General features: G+C 37.7%; 1 protein-coding gene and 1 pseudogene across 11 annotated transcripts in view; both read left to right on the top strand.

Annotated features, from left to right (window-relative positions):
* CNOT4 (CCR4-NOT transcription complex subunit 4) overlaps positions 1 to 23,731 on the top strand; it is a 125,881-nt gene that overhangs the window by 55,235 nt on the left and 46,915 nt on the right. For 3 of the 11 annotated variants that reach the window (XM_045577037.1, XM_045577064.1, XM_045577074.1), the window contains exons 3-7: positions 412 to 609; positions 11,004 to 11,090; positions 12,112 to 12,213; positions 13,305 to 13,433; positions 16,157 to 16,290. In XM_045577037.1, coding sequence (XP_045432993.1) covers positions 412 to 609; positions 11,004 to 11,090; positions 12,112 to 12,213; positions 13,305 to 13,433; positions 16,157 to 16,290 — 650 coding nt within the window. The remainder of the gene's footprint in view (positions 1 to 411; positions 610 to 11,003; positions 11,091 to 12,111; positions 12,214 to 13,304; positions 13,434 to 16,156; positions 16,291 to 23,731) is intronic. The other 8 variants (XM_036427792.2, XM_036427765.2, XM_036427805.2 and 5 more) reach the window with 4 other exon arrangements.
* On the top strand, positions 20,807 to 22,949 carry LOC118713357 (annotated as a pseudogene).

Below are 23,731 nucleotides of genomic sequence, written 5' to 3'. Positions count from 1 at the left end.
GTGATAGAAACACCAATGGTGAGAGAGAAACATTGACTGGCTGTCTCCTGCATGCCTCCTACTGGGGATCGAGCCCCCAACCTGGGCATGTGCCCTTGACCAGAATGGAACCCGGGATCCTTCAGTCCATAGACCAAAACTTTCTATCCACTGAGCCAAACCTGCTATGACAAAATCTCTCTTAATTGCCTTCATTATTAATATGTTATCATAAATTTGAGTATTTTTTGTTTTCACTTATACGTATATATTTAACATTTAAATTTTATTAAATAAAAATATTTTAAGCAATTAAGAGATTCAGAAAAGGGAAAAATGTAACAAATAACCACTTACCCATTATTCAGAATTTGATAATTGTTATTTGTATAGTTTTTATTTAATGCTAACTTCTTTGTTTTATGCTTAAAGCCATATCCAGAAGACCCAGCAGTTTATAAACCACTCTCCCAGGAAGAACTGCAAAGGATAAAGAATGAGAAAAAACAGAAACAAAATGAGAGAAAACAGAAAATTTCAGAAAATCGTAAACATTTGGCAAGTGTACGTGTTGTACAAAAAAACCTCGTCTTTGTCGTAGGTCTGTCTCAGCGCCTAGCAGACCCAGAGGTAAGTCCTCTTCTACTTTTTATCTCAACTTGACATTTTTTTCTTTTTGCTTCTCTTATTGGGAAAGAAGCTGACCCTGCCCAACTGCAGAATTCTACGAAAAATATTGAAACTTAGGAGAAAATGGGAAATATTTTAAAATAATCACTAAGAAACCAGTAACTAGTTGTGATCTTAGGTAGGTTTTAAAATCTTTTCTGGCTTCATTTTCTTCAGTTGTAAAACTAGGCAGTTGTACTAGATTTCTGAAGTCTTCTTTAGTGTTAATAATCTGAAACTTGGATAATAGTTATGTTTTGCTGTTAATGCTAACATGTGACTCAACTACTTTCTTATAGCTTTATAAGGACCAACAGTGGAGATGCAGTTACATGAACTTACTAGAGATCTGTATTCTTTTAAATCTTGTCCCAGAAGTAGTTCTTATTTATAGAACAGTTATAGAACTGTTGTTATACTGTATCATCATTCTTTTTTTTTAATAAATCCTTATTGTTCATATTAATATTATTACAAATGTTCCTCATTTTTTCCCCCTCCATTGCTCCCCTCCACCAGGTTCCCACCCCACCCTCTGCCCTTTCCCCATCCCCCATTGTCCTCATCCATAGGTGCAAAATTTTTGTTCAGGCTCTTCCCGCATCCACCACTCCCCTTTTCCCTGAGAATCATCAGTCCACTCCCCTTCCATACCTCTGATTCTATTATGTTCACCAGTTAATATTGTTCATCAGGTTTTTCAATTCCCTTGGCTTTTAGTTTTACTTATTGATAGTTACATATTTGTTGGTCATAATTTTTATCTATATCTTCTTCCTCTTCCTAAAGAACCCCTTCAGTAATTCATATAATTCTGTTTTGGCAGTGATGAACTCCTTTAGCTTTTTTTTATTTGTGAAGCTCTTTATCTGGCCTTCGGATTCTGAGTGATAGCTTTGCTGGGTAGAGTATTTTTGGCTGTAGGTTCTTGCTATTCATCACCTTGAATATTTCTTGCATTCCCGTCTGGCCTGCATGGTTTCTGTTGAGAAATCAGCTGACAATCGTATGGGGGCTCCTTTATAGGTAACTACCTGCTTTTCTCTTGCTGCTTTTAATATTCTCTTTGTCTTTTGCTCTTGGGATTTTAATTATGATGTGTCTTGGTGTGGTCCTCTTTGGGTTCCTTTTGTTTGGGGTTCTGTGCGTTTCCTGGACTTGTAAGTCTATTTCTTTCCCCAGGTGGGGGAAGTTTTCTGTCACTATTTCTTCCAGTATGTTTTCGGTATCTTGTTCTTCTCTTCTTCTGGGACCCCCATAATTCTGATGTTGGTTCGCTTGAAGTTGTCCCAGAGGTTTCTTACACTATCTTCAACTTTCTGGATTCTCTTATCTTCTTGCTTCTGTGGAGGAGTGTCCTCTGGCTCTTTGTGTTCCAAATCTTTGACTTGATTCTTGCGATCTTGCATTCTGTTTTTAGGACTCTGTATAATATTTTTTTATTTCAGACAATGTATTCTTTATTTCTAGTTGATCCCTTTTCATATCCTCATAGTTCTCGTTTATTTTATCTGCCTTTTCTAGGAAATTCTTGAAAAACCTCATATGCGTGGTTTTGAACTCTATATCCAGTCGCTTCTTGTCCTTCATTTCTTTTGTCTGTGAGCTGTTTCCTTGTCTCAGCGTTTTCACAGCTTCCCTGAGTTGGTAGGGTGACTTTGTGTGCTAAGGTGACCTATATGGTTGAGTGGGTCAGTCTTCCAGTTAGTAACCTGAAGTGGACAGTCTTGGTGTAGCCCTTTGTGGGCCGTGTGTGCAGTCTTGTTGTTAAGCCTTACTTGTTGTTGGTATCACTGGGAAGCGTTGATCTCCAAGCCAATTGGCTATGAGGATCATAAGTGTCTCAGGTAGGAGGGTTTCTGTATTCTGCTTGGATGGGGCGGAGTCTCGGGGTGGCACAGCCAAGCTTTGGTGAATCCCACAAGATTAGTTGCAAGCGCGCGCACCTCTTTGGTATAGGCGCAGACAAGCTTTAATTCCTGTCTGTCCCTCCCTAGGAGAGTCCTATTCGTGGCGAACGAGAAAGCTAGCCACTGGAAAGGTTTCTGTGCTCCGCTTGGATCGGGCAGAGTCTCGGGTGGTGCAGACAAGCTTAGATCAGCCCCTCCCTACGAGGGTCTGGTTTCTGAGTCCCACAGTAATGGCCGCTGGCTTCACACACCTCAGAGAGATCTCTGCCCACTGCCTGACAGTCTGGCCTCTCCCTGTCTGGGGCTGACTTTCAGAGCAATAGGGTGCTTCTGTTTTCCTCCTGAACAAGAAAGCTAGCCGCGAATTAGCTGTGCGCCCTCTCCTCGCGCAGGGAGTAAGCCAGTAGGGAACCCAGCCTGCCCTCTCTGCGCTCCACAAGCAAGCCAGCAGGGAAATCTGGCACCTTCTCTCACCTTCTCTCTCCTTCCCAGATGGTAGAACTTCCTCTCAGCCAGCTGTCCGGCGCTTCAGGGTGATGTTTCCCCTTTTTTCCAGTTCTAAATTTCAATTTGTTGTGGTAGGCTGCATTCAGGTGTCTACCCTATGTCGCCATCTTGGTTTCTCCTGTATCATCATTCTTTACTCATTCATTTCAAGCCAATTTTCTGGAAAGAGTAAGAATTTGATGAAAAGAAAATAATGGACCAGGTTCTTTGTTATTTGTTTGTGGACAGGGGAGATTTTTTTTTTTAATATATATTTTATTGATTTTTTACAGAAAGGAAGGAAGAGGGATAGAGAGTTAGAAACATCGATGAGAGAGAATCATTGATCAGCTGCCTCCTGCTTGTCCCCTACTGGGGATATGCCCATAACCAAGATACATGCCCTTGACTGGAATCGAACCCGGGATCCTTCAGTCCGCAGGCTGACGCTCTATCCACTGAGCTAAACCGGTTTCGGCTGGACAGGGGAGATCTTAACCCTTTTGTTTATTACATCTTTTCTCTCCTTCTACCACCAGCTTTATTAGGGTAATGTTGAACTCATAACGTTAGTCCTTATACCTTTGAATATATATCTACTAATTTTTAGTTTCTGATATATTAGATTAATGGGAAGGCAGATGGAAGCTGATTGATAGCCAGTAGGAGAGAGCTGGATTTTGGGGATCTGCCTAAGTGTTATTGAAAATATTTTGGAGTAATAGTCATTATGATTCCAATCAGAGGGTGGATTGTAACGAATATACTAAGGAAGTTGGGAATCATCAGATTTGGCTAAGTAAGCTAATGACCCTAGAAAGAGGAAATTTAAGGAGTCTAACCTTTATAAATTGATTTTATAAAATTCCATTTAGAGAGAATAATAAATGTTCATTGATTGTGAGTTTATTATGTATCAAGGAGGAGAAAGTGAGGGAGATTTTGCTAAGAAGGCTCTACCATTGTCAATAAGTATAGTGACAACTCAAGAATTACTAAAACCCTAGGTCCAGGGATGCTGGCATTAGTGGGCTACATGATTTTCAGGAGACCAGGTTCTTTCTGAAGCCAAAAGTATAGGTCTAGAATTCATATAGGATACCAAAATTGGTTTGGCTCAGTGAATAGAACATCGGCCTGCGGACTGAAAGGTCCCAGGTTTGATTCTGGTCAAGGGCATGTACCTTGGTTTCGGGCACATCCCCAGTGGGGGGTGTGCAGGAGGCATTTGATCCATGTTTCTCATCCATGTTTCTAGCTCTCTATCCTTCTTTCTTCCTCTCTGTAAAAAAATCAATAAAATATTAAAAAAAAATAGAATTCATATGGGAAAACACTTCTTTAGTAAGAGATATTAAGAAGAGAACTTGCTCAGCCAGAGTGGCTTAGTGATAAGCATCAACCTATGAACCAGGAGGTCACAATTCAATTCCCAGTTAGGGCACATGCCAGGGTTGTGGGCTCGATCCTCAATGTGGGTTATGCAGGAGGTAGCTGACCAGTGATTCTCATCATTGATGTTTCTATCTTTCCCTCTTTGAGATCAATAAAAATATATTAAAAAAAAAAAAAAAAGAGGAGAGAGCTCATCTTAGACCTATGAATAATCCCTAGCAGCCAATTTTTCCTTTTTCTTTAAATTTTTTAAAAAAATATTTTTTATTGATTTCAGAGAGGAAGGTTAGGGAGAGAGAGATAGAGATAGAAACATCAATGATCAGAGAGAATCATTGATTGGCTGCCTCCTGCAGGCCCCCTACAGGGGATCGAGTCTACAAACCGGACATGTGCCTTGACTGGAATTGAACCTGGGACCCTTTAGTCCACAGGCTGACACTCTATCCACTAAGTAAAACTGGCCAGGGCCAATTTTTTCTTTTTCTAAGCTAGCACTTAAATCTCCTGGCAGGCATAATGCCACTTCACCTTTGACCATTTCCTTGAATGCCACCACAACTTTTCATCAACCCTTCTCTCTTTCTTTCCGTTCTGCCTTTTTTCCTAACCAGAAGGCACTCTTGCCACTGCACATTTTTTATTTACCTGCCTCTTTTCACTCCTACTAATCTTATTGATTAGAAACTACTTTTGCATTTTTGGATCTGCTACTTCAGTAAATTCATGGAAATTTTATCTTGATTTGTTAACTCTTATTAGATGTCTCTGTTTTTATAGAGAGATTATTACCTTTAGGATATGTAGATTATTTACTATTCATCAAGCAGAAGTGAGTTATCATAAAGATCATCATCCTCATCAGCTTTACACTGAATAGGCTGAAGAGGAGCAGAAAGAAGAGAGGAGTTGGTCTTGCTTTCTCAGGGGCTGCAGAGGCAAAAAAGATGGAAGGGGAGGCAAGTACACACAGTGTAACTTTGTAGAAAAATACATTGTAATTTCTATTGGGCTTTTTTGCTTTTTCATTTCTCTAAAAATGTTTCTGTGTGGTGCCAATCCTCTTCTACTGTTTGGCTTGGTTTCAGCTGTGTCATAGAAAGGCCCATCCTATCTAATAATAGACTAATATGTAAATTAACCATCACTCTGCCACAAAAACTGTGGCCCCCATAGCCACAAGATGGTGGCACCCGGTCCCCTCAGCTCTGCTGCTGGAGTGTCCGGCCTGTCTGCAGGAGCAGCGAGGCTGGATCCACCTCCGGAGGGTTTTTGATCCGCCCCAGACACATCAGTCAGAGCCCAGACAGCAGGGCATGGAGGCTTCCTTAGCACAGAGGCAGCGGGAAGCCCCAGGCCCGGCAATCAGAGCCCGGGCAGCAGGACTTGGGGGCTTCCTTTGCATGGCAGTGGCAGGGAAGTCCCCAGACATGGCAGACAGAGCCCAGACAGCAGGGCTTGGGGGCTTCCTTAGCGAGGTGGTGGCAGGAACACCCCAGACCCCACAGACAGAGCCAGGACAACAGAACATGGACTTCCTTAGTGTGTCAGTGCCAGCGAAGCCCCCAGGCCTGGCAGACAGAGCACACTGAAGGCATTGGGGCTTTCTTCGCATGGTGCATGGTGAAGCAGGCAGAGAGTAGAGAGCAGGGCATGGGGGCTTCATTTCCATGGCTGCAGCAAAACCTCCAGGCCCGCAGAGAGCAGAGAACCATGGGGAGTGGGCCTAAGCCATCAGTAGGACATCCCCTGAGAGCTCCTGGATTGTAGAGCGTGCATGTTGGGCTGAGGGACCCATGTGCATAAATTTCGTGCACCAGGCCTCTAGTGTCATATAAGGAGTCAAAAGCATTCTTCAATAATTGGAACACTCTGCCAGATTATCTAATGTCACTTTGTTTTCTGGCACATCTTCTTCCTTAGTGTCTGGCTCTGGTTTGCAAGCACTTATCTTCAGCAAGTCTTCTTCTTTTAATTCTTTTAATGTGATGTCTACTGACTTTTTAATTTCTCCAAGATCCATATCTTGAAACCCTTCACTCTTTTTTGCCATATTCACAACCTCTTTAGTGATTTCTTTATTGGCTCTGTCATAAAATCTGTTAAGTCATGTACAACATCTGGACAGTTTTCTTGAGCAGGAATTTATTCTTTTGGGCTGATGGCTCCACAACTTTCTCTATAACAACAATGCATCTTCAGTGGTGGAACCTCCAGGCTTCTATGATTCTCTCTATCAGGGTCTCTTCCATAGCATTGGTAGTCCTTTCCAGAGAGTCCTGTGTGTAATGAGCCTTAAAGATCCTTGTGACCCTTGACCTAGAGGCTGAGTTAAGAGACATAGTGTTTGGGGGCAAGTAGATCACTTCAACATCTTCACTGTTTATCTGATGGGGTTCTGTGTGACCAAGTGCATTGTCTAAAACCAAAAGAGCTTGAAAAGGCAGTCTCTTATTGGTAAGGTACTTCCTGACTTTAGGGACAAAGCATTGATGGAGCCAATCCAGAAAAGGGTTCTCATTGTCCAGGCCTTCGTTTGTAAAACTAAATGACCGGCAGCTTGTGTTTGTCTTTTCCCTTCAAGGCAGGAGTTAGCAGCTTTATAGATAAGGGCATAAGGGCATTCCTCATTGTAAATCTGAATTGAATGCATTTGTACAAAATGGTAGTTAGCCTGTCACTTCCTGCCTTAAATCCTGGTGCTTACTTCCCTGTTTACTAATATCTGTTGTGGCATTTCCCCCCTGCTGGTTCCTTAGAATAGGGCATTTTCATCTGTATTATAACCTCTTCAGGCAGATATCCTTTCTCAATTATTTTCTTAATGGCGTCTGGGAACTTGTCTGCTGCCTCTTGTTTGGCAGAAGCTACTTCTCCTGTTATTTTGACTTCTTTTTTAAGCCAACCCTCTTTCTAAAATTATCAAACCATCCTTTGTTGGCATTAAATTCTTTAACTTTAGCCTTAGCCGGTTTGGCTCAGTGAATAGAGTGTTGGACTGCAGAATAGAAGGTCCTGGATTCAATTCTGGTCAAGAGCACATGCTCCAGTTGCTGGCTCTATCCCTAGCAGGAGATATGCAGGAAACAGCTGATCAATAACATTCTCTCATCATTGATGTTTCTATCTCTCTCTCTCCCTTCCTCTCTGAAATCAATAAAAATATATTTTTTAAAATGTCTTTAACTTTAGCTCCTTCACCTATCTTTTGCTTTAAGTTGGCATATGACTTTGCTTTTTTATAGATATGCCTTTCTTACAGCAATCCTGTACCCACATAAAAGCTGCATTTTCAATAAAAGTTAAAAATTATTTTTCAGAAGTCCAAGGTGTTTTTTAAAAATATATTTTATTGATTTTTTGCAGAGAGGAAGAGAGAGGGATAGAGAGTTAGAAACATCGATGAGAGGGAATCATTGATCAGCTGCCTCTTGCACACTCCCTACTGGATATGTGCCCGCAACCAAGGTACATGCCCTTGCCCGGAATTAAACCCGGGACCTTTCAGTCCGCAGACCGACAACGCTCTATCCATTGAGCCAGAGCGGTTTCAGCAAGTCCAAGGTTTTTGCAAGTGCTGATGCAGCTGCAGCAAGGGCCTCATAAATCTCCATTCCTTTTTTTTTTTTTTTTTTTTTTTTTTTTTAACATGGTCCTTAATGCCGGACTCATTTACCTCAAAATGGTGGGCTACCACAGCTGCAGACCTCGGTCTGTGACTCATGTCAAGCACTTCAGCTTTTTTTTGTAAAGACATGACTTTTCTCTGCTTTTTGGGAGCACCGCCAGCATCATTAGGGGCACTTCATATGGGTGCCATGGTGTTATTCATTGTATATGGTACTTCACTGAACACAATGTAAAATAAGCAAGAAGCTCGAGAGATCACTTTTTACTGATACGCAGTGTATTAGAGAGACAACTGCTAAAACATAGATGATTAGCAGCATCACATGGCATTTTAAGCAGACTTGTAATAGGCTCACCACAGTAGCAACAGGAGGTGACTAGGAAAGTATTACAGTAGTACAATGTATGCTGCAGTTAGTTTTATGCAGTTATGATTGAACAGTGCATCTTTCAACTGTGAATGGCATTATGTATGGTCTATGTTTGCATGTTTTGAAAAATTTAAGTTTTTATATTGGATTTGTGTATATTTTATGTTAGTAAATAATAAAATAGACTGGTATCTACATATATTTTATGCATTCATGATATACCTAATTCTTTTACTTTTTATTAATTTCTTTTTTTATTGTTTAAAGTATTACATATGTCTCCTTTTCCCCCATCAACCCCTTCCCAGCCACTCCCACCTCCTATGACAAGCCTCCACCACCCCAGAGTCTGTGTCCATTGGTTATACTAATATGCATGCATACAAGTCCTTTGGTTGATCTCTTACATCCCTACTCTCCCCTGCCTTCTCTCTGAGGTTTGACAAACCATTAGGTGCTTCTCTGTCTCTGGATCCATTTTTGTTCATCATTTTATGTTGTTCATTATATTCCACAAATGAGTGAGGTTATGTGATACTTACCATATTTTTCGGACCATAAGACGCTCCGGACCATAAGACGCACCAGTTTTTAGAGAAGGGAAATGAAGAAAAAAAGATTCTGAAACAAATAGTGTCCTAAAATATTTTATGTGCATTAAAACCCAACATCACAGTCATAAACACATGTAATCAACCCTGTAAAGTAAACAGCAGCATTTAGAACCATTTTAGAGCCGGGCAAGCACACAGAGACCACACAGAGCCGGGCAAGTAAAAAAACTTTTTTTAAAAAGTATATGTGTAGGCTATATTTGGACCATAAGACGCAGGGACTTTCCCCCCCACTTCTGGGGGGGGGGAAAGTGCGTCTTATGGTCCGAAAAATACGGTACCTTTCTCTGAATGGCTTATTTCACTTAGCATAATGCTCTCCAGGTCCATCCATTCTGTTGCAAATGGTAAAAATTCCTTTTTTATAGCATCTTATAGTATTCCATTGTGTGGATGTACCACAGTTTTCTAATCCATTCATCTGCTGATGAGCATTTAGGTTGTTTCCAAATCTTAGCTAATGTAAATTGTGCTACTGTGAACATAGGGGTGCATATAGCCTTTCTGATTGGTGTTTCTGGTTTCTTGGGATGTATTTCTAGAAGTGGGATCACTTGGTGAATTGGGAGTTCCATTTTCAATTTTTTGAGGAAACTCCATACTGTTTTCCACAGTGGTTGCATCAGTCTGCATTCCCACAAGCAGTGCACGAGGGTTCCTTTTTCTCCATATCCTTATCAGCCCTTGTCGTTTATTGATGTGTTGATGATAGCCATTAACTCTTTTTTTATATTTCTACATGGTTTATCTGTGAGTTTTTTCACATTGCAAATTCCAAAAAAATTTCCCATATATTTATTTAAAGAAATTAGTGTTGCTCAGAGGTCAACTGTATATTAATTAAGTTGGAAACTGTTAAGAATTAATGACACCCCAGTTATAGATTATTTCATAAGGCTTTGATTCTGTCTGATACAGAACATATATAAACTTGGCTAATTTGCCAGTATATATCTTGATACAAAAACCTTTCCCATGATTTAAACCTATCTCAAAATTACATTCTGTTCTTTTTCTGAAATTTACCTATAAACCTACTATTCCTACAATCTCTTCAAACAATAAGCTCTCTTTCAATGAAAGTTTTCTGTGCATGCCTGTTCAAGTGTATGCAAAGCATTCTTTCTAAACATTTGGAAATGGTCGCACACAATTTAGGGAGTAAGTTTTTAAGAGAAACTAAATGAGTATATAAGATGATCACAAATATGAGGGGAAATAACCATGAAGGTAATAGAGAAGAAATGTATAAAATTTTCTCCAACTGTTGTTGTTTGTCTCTCCGCCCCTCAATCTATCACCTTACACACATTATTTATCAGGAAAAGAGAGGGGAGGAAATTGGAGAGTTGAGAAATGATAAAATTGATGGACATAGGGAAGCTAAATACATACATACACACACACACACAGTGATAAATCATAAAGCATTGACATTTGAGGAGCATTCTATTACCATATTGAATTTGTAGCTCATAAATAATGTTTAAGTATGTCATATATTATATACAATAGATTTATAAGTAGACTATTTCTACTCAGGTCCCTGAATTCTTATCTCTATTTAGTACATAATTTTGGTTATTGTTTTGAGAAATAATTTCTTACAGGATCATCTATTAATGAAAATATGGTCAGGATATCTTATCTGTTTTGTGTTTAAGAATATTGTAAAATGTAAGTTCCCATAGAGTATAGGTACAAAAATTAGAACATAATAGAAAATATCAAACTTAATGAGTCTCAGTTTCTTTTTAGTAGGTCAATAAAAAATAGCTTTTAGATTTTGTTGATGATTTCCTATAGATTAACCACACATTGTAATTAAGAAAGTCATATTTATTAGAAAACATTAAAAGTTATTTTTCTTTCACTGAAGAGTGTGCCTTTTATAAGGATAAAATTGATGAAAATGGGGAGTTTATACCTTATTTCTTCTTCTTTTATAGGTTTTAAAACGACCAGAATATTTTGGGAAGTTTGGTAAAATACATAAAGTTGTCATCAATAATAGCACATCATATGCAGGTTCACAGGTAACTAACTATAGGGATTTTTGCCTTTCCTGTGGTTGCGGTTTGATTTGGGCTGTTCAGAAGGAAAATTTATTTTTGTGATTAGAAAGCTTGAGGGCCAAGTACTTAAATAGTATAGTGATCTCTGTTGATGGGGTGGGGTAATTTTTGGTGCTCATAGATTGGACCCTTCCCAGACTTAACAATGAATTGCTAGGAATAAATAGGGAAGTGGTAAAACAAAGATTTGGTGGTTTGTTTGAAGGGGAGGAGAAGTTGAGTCTATTGTTAGTCTAATAATTAGGTAATGATTCCTAATTAATCTTTTCAGATATTGAAAACTTAATAGAGCATCTTTCTTATGCTCCTCAAATGTCTGCTATTATCAGACAGATTGTTCTTGCAAAATGCATTGATTTTGGGGAGAACATTATTTGACACAGTGTCTTCAAATCTTAGTTTTTAAAATCTAACTTTCAAAGTTTGTCACATGACTTTAAAAGAATAAGTGCCAATCCAAGGATTATTTAAAAACAAACAAACAAACAAAAAAACAGAGCAGAGAAGGCAAAGCACATAAGTTTCATTTTATTTTTATTTAAAATATATTTTTACTGATTTCAGAGAGACAGAGAGAAGGAGAGAGGGATAGAAACATCAGTGAGAGAGTATCATTGATCAGCTGCCTCCCGCACACTAGGGATTAAGCCCACAACCTGGGCAGGTGTCCTGACCCAGCAATCAAGCCTGCAACCTTGGCAGATAGGGAAAACACTCTAACCATTTGAGCTACTAAAGATGATATTTTATTCATACATATTTTAGTGTACGTAAAAAAAGATTAAATTCATTAAGTACGATTGATTTACAATGAGCTAGTATATGATTTAATTAAAGCTACTACAACTTATAATTATTGTGATTATTATTAATGATAGTAAGTAGTAAAGGCTTTTAGAATTTCCTAGGCAATTTTCAAGATAAATTTTTTTATAATGTTTTTATTGAATTTGAAAGTAATAACAGTGGGTTTTCATTTTAGGGTCCAAGTGCCAGTGCTTATGTAACCTATATCCGGTCAGAAGATGCACTCAGAGCCATACAGTGTGTCAACAATGTGGTGGTAGATGGCAGAACGCTTAAGGTAATATGGTCCTCTTGATTTATTTTGTTTTAAAGAGGAAAGGATAAAATGTAGTAAGGAGAGAAGTAGCTAGCATTTACATATTATAATACATTTGAAGAGTGGCTAAGATTGCTTCTTAGGCATCCATACCAACCTATGGCAGCTAGTTTGTTTACTGCTGACTTATGTAAAGTTCTGTTTTGTCAGGTATGAACAAACATTTTCAATATTAGGGGATAACCTTTTAAAATCTATATTTACATATTTTGTAAAAAAGGAATCTATTATCAGAAATAAATAATAGTTCTAATTTGTTGTCATTAAATATTTGGACATTTATCAATGCATGTTTGAGTGAAGGGTCCCATCAAGCAATCCTATATAATAAAACCCTAATATGCAAATTGACCAAACTATAGAACGATTGGTGGCTATGATGTGCACTGACCACCAGGGGTCAGATGCTCAACACAGGAGCTGCCCCCTGGTGATCAGTGTGCTACCACAGGGGGAATGACGCTCAGCCAGAAGCCAGGTTCATGGCTGGCGAGCACAGTGGCTGTGGCAGGAACCTCTCCCGCCTCCATACAGGCAGGCAGTAAGGAGCAAGGGGTCCTGGACAGTGAGAGGGATGTCTGCCTGCTTCTTAGGTCTACTCTCCCTGGGCCTAAGACATCCCCTGAAGGGACCCGGACTTTTAGAGATGCAGGCCGGGCTGAGAGACTCACACCTAATCTCCCCCAGTGCTTGAATTTTCTGCACCGGGTCTCTAGTGCTTTATATAAATAGAAGAAGAATGGCAAAATTAAGTTGCCTAACCACACATAACATGCAATATTTTGTTTCTCTTCTGATGGCTAGATTTGGATGCTCAAGTCCTAGAAACCATAAACTGAGATGTTTTCTTTAGTTCTTCCAAATGAGCATCATCTTTAATTAATCCTGCTAGTAATAGTTTATTTCTCTAGTATTCATAGCTGTACTTCTTGTTTTGTTATGTCTGTGTCTCATTTTAGGTGAAGTGAAAACACAAAACATGGAAATTCTCATTGTGGTGTTATTTTACATTTTGGGTCTTTTTTTTTCTCCCTCCCTTCCCCTTCCTGTAGGCATCTCTAGGTACAACAAAATACTGCAGTTACTTCTTAAAAAATATGCAGTGTCCAAAGCCTGACTGCATGTATCTACATGAATTGGGGGATGAGGCGGCCAGCTTCACAAAAGAGGAAATGCAGGTAGTCACGTATTGTGAATTCTCAAATTTGCAGAAAAAGGGAGGATTCTTCTTTATAAGTTAAAATTGCTAAAGTGGAGGTTTTATTATTTTTTTTAATTGGCATTACTTTAAAGTAGCATTTTCTAAACTTTGTTCTATGGAATGTCAGCTATTATATTGTAACAATAAAAATGGATCTTTGGTCCACTAAATTTGAAAATGCCAGGTTAATGAAGATAAATAGGTTTTCTTTCCTACAGGACTTCTCAGTCTTTAATATGCTAAAACATACCCACGATAGGAATGTACATTTCAAACTTTTATTGACCAAGGAAAGCATTCTGGGAAATGCTACTTTAAGGGGAATGCCAGCAAAATGACAGCTAAGTGTGATACTATAATTATGACTTTTGGTTTTCCCCCTAACCTCTACTTTTTACAGAGCATGCTAGAGAAGAATATTCTAGCAAATATTGCTGATAAGCTCACATTTTTATAAAATGATTCTCCCTCCCGTGAAAGTATTGTAAAGGGTAAATTGAAGGCTTATTATTTTATGTTCATTTTTACATTTCCTCTTCTCCTGTCTGTCTCCTTTCAGTTTTTAGTATAAACATGTCTTTACAAGTAAAAATGTTGACTATGCGGCATATTAAATGCGGATTATACCAAAGCACAATGCTGCACTTCCCTTTTATAGATGAGGACTTCAGATTGTTGCTGTGGACTTTTGCAGGAATACTTCTCATTTAGAAGGTGGGGGGCATTGATTGCTACCTTTCATTCTCCAGGTCAAACTAGAAGAAGTCTAGTAGGGATTTCTTTAATAGCAGATTATTAAATAAAATAAAATAAAATAATACCCTTTTTAATTTGGAATTATTGCAGATTAAATCCCATTATTTAAATACATTGGAATTTCTTGACAATAATGTCTTTATGATCTTTATGGAATGACTTATTTCTTATATACAATAAGTGCTTTTTGACTTATTTTTTCTTTTTACTGCAGCTTTCTTGGATGAAATCTAAGGTTTAGCTATTTCAAACTGAATTTTGACTAGTGGGAATATGCTTTACTCACAGGTACTATTACAATGAAAATCTCTGTATCAAAAACTTTCTAAGCTCCATTTTATCTCATTTTTAAAGAGCATTGCACAGAAGAAAATGGGTGATACCCAAAACGAATATAACATTGTATGTCAATTGTAACAGAAAAATAAAGAAAAAAATTTTTTTAATAAATGGATGGACGATCCCTTAGAACTTAATTTGTAATGGGATTTAAACTGTTTTATGAAATGCCCCTGTAGAATCAATTGAATATCAGTTTGAACTCTTTGTGGCCAGTGAACACCATAATGTTGAAGTATTGATTGCAGAAAGAATTTTTAAGGCTCTTATGTGTTAAAGATGTAAAATCTACATCTAACTATATTTTTTCTTAGTAACTACTTTAAAATTCATTTTGTACTGTTGTCCAGACTTCATCTTGCTCTTCTTTACCTGAGTTTAAATTTTCTGTGTAAAAGAATTTCTTTGTTAAAATACTTTCTCAAAGTAGAAAGAAAAGTGGAACAAGTATATCAGGGCAAAAATCAGGTAATTTTCTTTTTGTTACTGTATACTCACAATTCAGAGATCCTATGAAATATTTAGAGATCCAATTGAAACAGGCAAGAGCCCTCTCAGAACAGGGAATGATGCATTGTGCAGTATGTGTTATACAATTGTGCATGATTAGATGATATTGCCCTGCCCTTGCTTGTTTTTATTGTTTTGGGGGGTTTTTCCTCTCTTTTCTGTTCTGGTTTTGTTTTTTTCATAACATTTAGACCACATTTTTAAAGCAATTAACAATCCTGAAGGTAAGTAAACATGTCATTCCAGTGCATATAGTAAAAAGTTACTCAAATTAATTTCATTATAATGTATTTTCACATATGATTAGTTTTCAGTCAGTCTTTGCCTAGTTTCTCCCATAATGTTTGTGACATTGTCTTCTGATATGTATTTACTACATATTTACTATGTATGTATTTACTACAATAAATACAGAATTTTCTTTATTGTGTATAGTGCAGGGATTGCCAAACTTTTTCTGTAAATGTCCAATTCATAAATATTTTAGGCTTTCTCAGCCACATGGTCTCTGTAGCAGTTACTCAACTATGCTGTTATAGCACAAAAACAGCCATAGACTAATTCATAAATAATAGACAATTCATAAATGATAGTTCATAAATGAATGAGCATGACTGTTCCAATAAAACTTTATTTTCAAAATCAAAGTGGCTGTTTGTAAATTGACAACCCCAGGTCTAGAGTTTAAAATACATAAAATGTTAGGTAGAAACATAAACATTTTAATCGAGAAAAAGAAATTGACTGGGTTTCAATAATCTTTGGAAAATTTAATAATGGCCTATTATAGTATTTAATTTTTATATGGAGATGGGGTTTAAAAGTAGGTGTTTTTTTTAGGTAGCAAAAATATTGTCACTTAATACACTTTTCTACACAAGTTGTTGATCAAATGCCTTTATTAATGGAATATATTAGTTTGTTGTTTTGTTGGAAGAACTTTCATTGGTCTAGAAAAAGTTTTGTGCTACCCTCCTGACAGGTTTCTTTGACATGCAAAACCTTTAGTTATATTATTTAGGATATCTTTAATAATTCAATATTTTATACCAGCCATTTTGTGAACCCCACTGCAGTTTTAATTTCTTCTTCCATTAGGCAGGTAAACACCAAGAATATGAACAGAAGCTACTACAAGAATTATATAAATTAAACCCCAATTTTCTTCAATTGTCTACGGGTTCAGTTGATAAGAATAAGAACAAAGTGACCCCACTGCAGAGGTATGATACGTAAGTACGGATGTTGGTATAATCAGACACCTTACGTTCTTGTCTGTCGATCTCTTTTCCTTCTACATCATTTTCAGATTGAACCTTATTTCAATGCCTTATCAGTTTTATGCAGAACTGTTGCACTGTTTAGGAAATGTTGAGTCAAAATTTTGGGTTTGAATAATTGTTGCCTGCTGCTCACTGGTGATAATTTAGATGAGCCTCTTAATGGCTTCATATTTGTATTGAGTTGCAAATGACCCTCAGCCTTAGGAACACCCTAATTTAGGGGTGTCGAACTCAATCAGAGAAGGGGCCAAAATCTAAAATCCAGCCTAAATCGCGGGCCGAATGGTTTACTGAACAGTCATAAACTGTCATTGTGATGGAAACGCAGCGGAGTGCAGTGATGACAGCGCGGTGCGGGCCACATTGCAAGGCGTGGCGGGACGGATTTGGCCCACGGGCCTTGTGTTTGACACATGTGCCCTAATTGATAAAATTAAGGGATGTTGGTTTTTAAAAATCTTTGTCACTTAATTGAGGTTTTTCCCTTGACATAATGAAGGGAACAAAATACTGTAAAAGGGAAGGGGAGCTATTGAAGTATTGTTTGTTGGGGACACATATTTATGGTTGTCTAGTCTCAGGAATCACTAAGGTCTTATATTCTCTGAGTGAGGAGGGTGTCTGATATTCAGAATCTTATTCATCTTAGGTGACAACTTGTTTTTGCGCAGATCTGTGTTGTGTCAGTGTTTAAACAATAGTCTTAAATACTAAGTCTCATTCTGAAGTGGTGCACTTTGCATCTTCTATTACATTTGCTTATGGCCTGTCAGAAAATGGTCTGATTGCCGAAACCGGTTTGGCTCAACGAATAGAGCGTCGGCATGGCGGACTTGAAGGATCCCAGGTTCAATTCCAGTCAAGGGCATGTACCTTGGTTGCGGGCACATCTCCAATGGGGAGTGTGCAAGAGGCAGCTAATCGATGCTTCTCTCTCATCGATGTTTCTAACTCTCTATCCCTCTCTCTTTCTCTCTGTAAAAAATCAATAAAATATATATTTTTTTTAAAAAAGAAAGAAAATGGTTTGATTAATAGAAACAATAATTTTAAGGTTATACTCTATCCTGAATGTTCCTTAAGTTTGATGAGTTAGGATCTTTATTTATTTTTTTAATTTCATCTGTTTAATTTATATAAAATGAATTCATTTAAAGTAAATAGCTATAATTCATTTAGATATGTTGATTTTTTTTTTTTTTAATTTTATTCCAAAGTTAAATTTGCTTTAGTGATGTTTTAAATGTCTGGTTATTATATGTATAGTCCAATGTCTATATAGGACTAAAATAATGTAAGGGCCATTATTCAAGTATAGGCAATAACTACATGAATTATTGTCAACCAGTTTCTTCAAAATTATATTTAAATTTTTAAAGTCCTTGTTAAATTTCTTTGCTTTAATAGTAAAGAGTATTTAAAAATAATTCTTGTTTATACACATACATACACACGTACAAGTTTATATAAATATATATATATAAATATATATATATAAACACACACACACACACACACAAACTCAGAGTAACATAATGTTACTGTATAATAAACTGTGAACTCTTTAAATATCAAAGTTAAGAATAAAAGCTAAGTGCAAAAGAAATTCTTTGGATAACCTTTGACCCTTCCCATTGATTTTTTTTTTTTTTTTTTTTTTACCTGTATGTTTAATATGAACCATATGCTATTATTTACCTCCTTGGTTGCTGACTCTGTAGTCCTTCTTTGAAGAATAGGGTTATTGTAGTAAAAATTTATTTCAGATACTTTTAATCATTGTTCTCAATAAAAGTATAATTTGAACCCAGCCTGTGTGACCCAGTGGTTGAATGTCAATCCCTGAACCTGAAGGTCATGGTTTGATTCCCTGTCAGGGCATATGCCTGGTTTGTGAGCTGCCAAGGCAGCTAGGGCTCATCATTGATGTTTTTCTCTCTCTCTCTCCCTGTCCCTTCCTCTCTCTGCAGTCAATTTTTAAAAAGTCATTTGAATTAAAATCATATTCTGGGCTTACAGTACCTAGAAAATTCAGAGCAGAAATTTAAATTTTAGATTATCTCTTTGAGATAACATTTGTGTGTGTTTTTAATATAATATATAAAAGTAATATATTTTTATTGAAGGAAATTTAAAATATATACAAAGAAGTAAATATATGTAATCGCAGTACTTGGGACATTTTTTTGAAAATTATTTGATGTATTTTCTAGTAGTATTTTTTCTTTCTGTCAATAAACCCAATCTATAGATTGTTGACCAATCTATTTATATTTCACAATATATGAATTCATAAATTCGATTTAGAAGAATACATATTAGACAATATAATACTGAATCATCTTAACTGTTAGCATGTATATCTCTCTATTTAAGTGATTTGTGTCCCTCAGGAAAGATTTTTGTTTGTTTGTTTGTTTGTTTCTTATTTTATTGTAGTGGACCTTCAACTGAGAATCCCTATGCTAAAAATTAAGGAACAGTGTTAGAAAGTGGTACTAGCAGGTCCTTGTCCTTATCCTAATTTTTTACTTCTATAAGGATATCTTCAATGTATTATGCACTCTTAAGTATGGTTTTGACCATTTGAGATAAATATTTTTAATCATAATATGAAAATACCTTATTTCTAATTTATTGGACTTTTTTCTTTATATTGGATGTGAAAATAGGAATTTACCAAATGTCTTTTTAGCATTTACAACAAGTATTTAGCTTTTCTTTAATTTACTTTTTGTGATCAGTTATAAATAGATTTACTAATATTTTATTGGCTTTGTCTTTATACAGAGTATGGTCTGAGTACATTCATAAATGTTTTAGTAGCAGGAGAGTAGTTTACTACGGGCCACAAGTTGTAGAGGGAAGACCAAATAGGATTTATTTAATTTTATTATTTTTTATATATTTCTATTGATTTCATAGAGGAAGGGAGAGAAAGAGAAAGAGAGAGAGAGAAACATCAATGATGAGAGAGAATCATTGATTGGCTGCCTGCTGCATGTTCTCTTCTGGGGATGGAGCCTGAAACCCTTGGCATGTGCCTACCCTGGGAATCAAACTATGACCTCCTGGTTCATAGGTTGATAATCAACCCCTTAGCCAGGGCCCAAGGAGGCTTTAAAACAGTGTGCTCATTTAATAACTGTCCAAAGCCAATGCTACAGAATATCTGCTGGGACGTGGTTTTATGCATTGCATAACTGCATGATAAAGAAATTTTTTTCCTAGGGGTGGATGAGGAGTTGATTTTAGTTTGTTTAAGTAGGTCCCCAAAATGTATTAAGGGCGATTGATGTCCTAAAAGAGAATTGTGGCTTGCTTGTTTGTTTTGGCAAGCTCCTATAGCTTTCTTACTTTCCATGCTAATCCCTACAAGAGAGTACTGTCAGTGATACCAAAGGTGTGCTTTGGTCTCCATTTCCATGGCCACCATACAGGGTACAGCAGTAAAGATAAATTTGTAGATAGGTTTTCTTCTTCCCACAGGGTAAAACTTACCAAGTAAAATGATGAGCAGCATAAGTCTTTCCATGGTTCTACCCAAGATAAAATTTTAGTTCAGATAAGGTGAGAATTAGACTTTATAGGATTGAAAAAAGGAAATTAATGGTTTCTTTCCTCTTTCCTTGGCATTCCTATAAAGTGAGAAGCAGTTTTAGAAGAATTGTTAGAAAGCAAAACCTGGAACCTTACACACTGACACTAAACTTACAATGTAGTTTTTTTCTTATTTCTAATTAAGCCAGAGTACAAATATTAAGAGTACTACTAATCCCAATTTGTCTTTAGTCCTGTCTCACTTAAATGAACAATAAATTCTAAAATGGAATGGGACATTTTCTTTCTCCCCTCCATATTATAAATTTGAAAGTATATCTGTCAGATTGAGTATTGATTATAGATGTGCTATTTTTCTATATTAATAAGTTACTTTGAAATGATAAATAAAAAGATGAGATTGGGGAGTGATATCACTATTGTACCATAGTGATATTTAAGGACTGGGTATTTTGAATTTAACTTTGGCACTTAAAATACCTTCATATAGATTGAGACACTATTTGTTCACCAACTGAAGACTTTGGGGCAAGTTAGAAGCCAACCAAGTTGGCCAAGCATCTAAAGTAGGGGTGTCGAACTCAATCAGAGAAGGGGCCAAAATCTAAAATCCAGCCTAAATCGCGGGCCGAATGGTTTACTGAACAGTCATAAACTGTCATTGTGATGGAAACGCAGCGGAGTGCAGTGATGACAGCGCGGTGCGGGCCACATTGCAAGGCGTGGCGGGACGGATTTGGCCCGCGGGCCTTGTGTTTGACACATGTGATCTAAAGATTCAAATGGAGGCACAGTTGTGTCAGCCTGCCTGCTTGCAGATACAATAGTTGTGAATTTTGGTTTCTTTACCTATAAAACAAAATATTTTAATTTTATATTAATTATCTTGTTTTTTGAAGAGCTTTATAGCACTGGATTTCAACTGCTGGGTTAACTGAAAAATATTTACTCCTGAGAAATCTGAATAATGTTCCTCATTATTTCAGAACTATTTTAAGACTAGAATTTAAAAAAAAAAAATTAGTGAGATTGTTTGTATCAAAACATGTTTAGGAGTTTTGATCTATAGGTATTTAAACACACATCATTACTTTCTGGAAATAAGGTCTTGATTATGTTATGAGACCAAAGTATCAAAACTTTTTAGTCCCACTTAAATTTAGTAATTTCAATCAACTGTGTCTTCAGGTGTCTTGATTTTGCTTTCTCTCAGCACACAACTTGGCAATATTTGAAAGAACTATGGGTATAGGTAGTTTTTTCAAAGTGTCAGTCTATTTTTGCCTCTCTCCTTCTTGAATTTGGTTCAGTTTAAATTATCTGCTTTTCTTTGTTTTTATCCGAGAGAACCAAATTAATATGCTTCAACTTTTCAACACCTTTCTTTTTCCCTTACTAGGCAACCTCTGCCCCACTGCTTTGAGCAAATGGTTGTTAATCTTTCCTGTTAAAACTGGAATAAACAACAAAAACTTCTGCTTCAAAATGTAAACTATTTTTTCAGTGTGGCAAAGAGGTTGATTTAAGAAAGCTCGGACTGAGTGGCAGCCAGTGTTGGTGCATCCGGCTGGGAATGTCTAGCTCTGGCATTCAGTTACCCTTTCAAGTTTGCTATGTGGGGTGGGTCAGAGGGTCTGAAGTCAAGACAGCTGGAGGCCCTGGTGCTGGAGCTCCCTCTGGAGACTAGGAGCTGAGACCAGAGCTTCTAAAGGGAGTGGGAATTGAGTCCCTAGCCAAACTCAGACCCAAAATGGTACAGTGAGAGATTCTGCAGAATTTTGACAGCCCATTTTAGGATCAAAGAGCCTCCTGCTGGTGGACATTTGATAATTATTTGGCAATCTGGATTGAAGACCAGATCTGGCCAGGAGATTACACTGCACAACGATAACGCCAAAGCTAACATGCTATTCTTCCGCTTCTAATACCATCTGAACTATGAGTATGGCTGCTGTAGCCAGCACCCCGAGAGCTTGTTGCTATAGCACAACTTGTGAAAATTTTATCAAGACATTCAAATCTTTTCCCAGGGTCCTGTCCAATTAGCTGAGATGATCTTTAATTTCTTTAATTCTGATCCAGGCTCAGAGGTCTCAGACAAGCAAGGAGAACCAGGCCTTGAAGCACCTATGGAGAGCTGGCAGCATGGCATTGAATCCTGGATCCTGAAATTGAGGGTTTTAAGATGGAAAAGCTGGTGAAATCGGTCAACTAACTGAAAGAGCAGCAAGATGTCTTCTGAAAGACCCAGACCCCAGTATTGTGTTGACCCTTAAGGACCAGAGAGCAGCAGTTTCTATGGGAGAATCAGTGAACTGGACAAAAGAAGGAAGGAGGTTCTGGGTGCTTTTAAAGCACTGCTAGTGCAATTAACTACCTTAATTGAGGAAATATTGCCTAAGTTGGAGGCATAGAAAGTCTAGCTGCAAAAATGCCTGCTTTGGAACTCCCTGGACTACGGTTGGAATACCTGGGAAAGTGATTCACAGCTGGAGCAAAGCTGTTGTTTTCACCTGCATCAGCTGCTGAAGGAACTGAGGAATTAAGTCACCTTGTTAGCTAGCAGGATGACCCTCTGACCAAAGGGATAGACCTACAAAAGGCCTACGTCACAGAATTGCTACAATGTCTGCTTCACAAAGCCTTTGTGGTAGAAACCCAGGTCTGTTTGACCTTCACTCCCGTCAATCCCTCAACGTTCAGACTTAGAGGAAGTTTACTATATGAACAAGGCCACTGCTGAGATTCAAAGAAGGCAGTGGAGTCATTGACTGCAGACATCTCCATTGACAAGAGACTGTCATTACAAGGTTTCCAGAAGTTCAGTATTCTGACTTCAAACCAGAAAACTTTGACCCCCAAAGAAGGACAGAGTCAAGGCTTAATTTGAGACTTGGGCTACCTCACTGATTGAGCAACATACAGGTGATTTGGAAAGGGCAACAATGGGGTTACTAAGTATGAGAGAGGAACTGCATATTATCAACTTCATGGTTGGATACACCTACCAGGGACTGAAGCAAGAGCTAAAAACAGACACTCTCTAAGCAGTTAGTATTTCTATTTCTAAGAAGAACTTATTCTCAATATCCTGGTCCTCAGTTCTCTGGTTCAGTCTGCTCAGCTTAACTCCCCAGAATTAGCACTTCTTTTTCAAGTCCTTCCCACCCATCCCAAAAAAGTCATCCTAGACTTTTCTGGGTCCTCCTTTCAGTTGGTAATCTTATTGTGTTGGGCAAGCCCTTAACCTGGAGCAGCTAAGCAAGCTGAGCGACAAGCTGATTGGGCATAACTCTAGGATTGAGTGTGCATTGTTGTCCTAGGGTGACTTCATTAAAGCAAGAGAGTCCCTCACCCCCAGGACATGGCTGGACAAACCTGACAGATCTCTGGAATGATCGACACAACATGGGCTTTGCAAACCAGAATAAAGAACACCAACTGCTGAAGAGACCATTCTGGTACCTACTGTGCTTCAGTGAATCATCAGAAGGGAGAACACCAGGATGATGATAAGGTTGTCATCTACTCTGAGCAGCTTTACACCAAACAGATACTACAATCACTCACACCAACTGAAAGCATCCACCACTACCAACTGCTCACTAAGGAGAACATAGCTGAGAACTTGTGCTTCCTCTACCTCCAAATCCCCTGGGATGAGGCTTTTGGGTGCTACTAACAGGAGATAGTTTTACTAAGAATGGAGGAAATACCCAAAACATAGGCTCATCATGGTCTTGAACACACAGATGGATGAGCTGCAACAACTACTGGAACTTAAACTGAAGTCAGAACTGGAATCATTAGAGCTGGATCTGGGACTAGA

The sequence above is a fragment of the Pipistrellus kuhlii genome, unplaced genomic scaffold, assembly GCF_014108245.1.
Source record: "Pipistrellus kuhlii isolate mPipKuh1 unplaced genomic scaffold, mPipKuh1.p scaffold_m20_p_10, whole genome shotgun sequence".
Classification (NCBI taxonomy): domain Eukaryota; kingdom Metazoa; phylum Chordata; class Mammalia; order Chiroptera; family Vespertilionidae; genus Pipistrellus; species Pipistrellus kuhlii.
The sequence above is the reverse complement of the archived record's forward strand: the minus strand, read 5'-3'. Positions and strand labels throughout refer to the sequence as shown.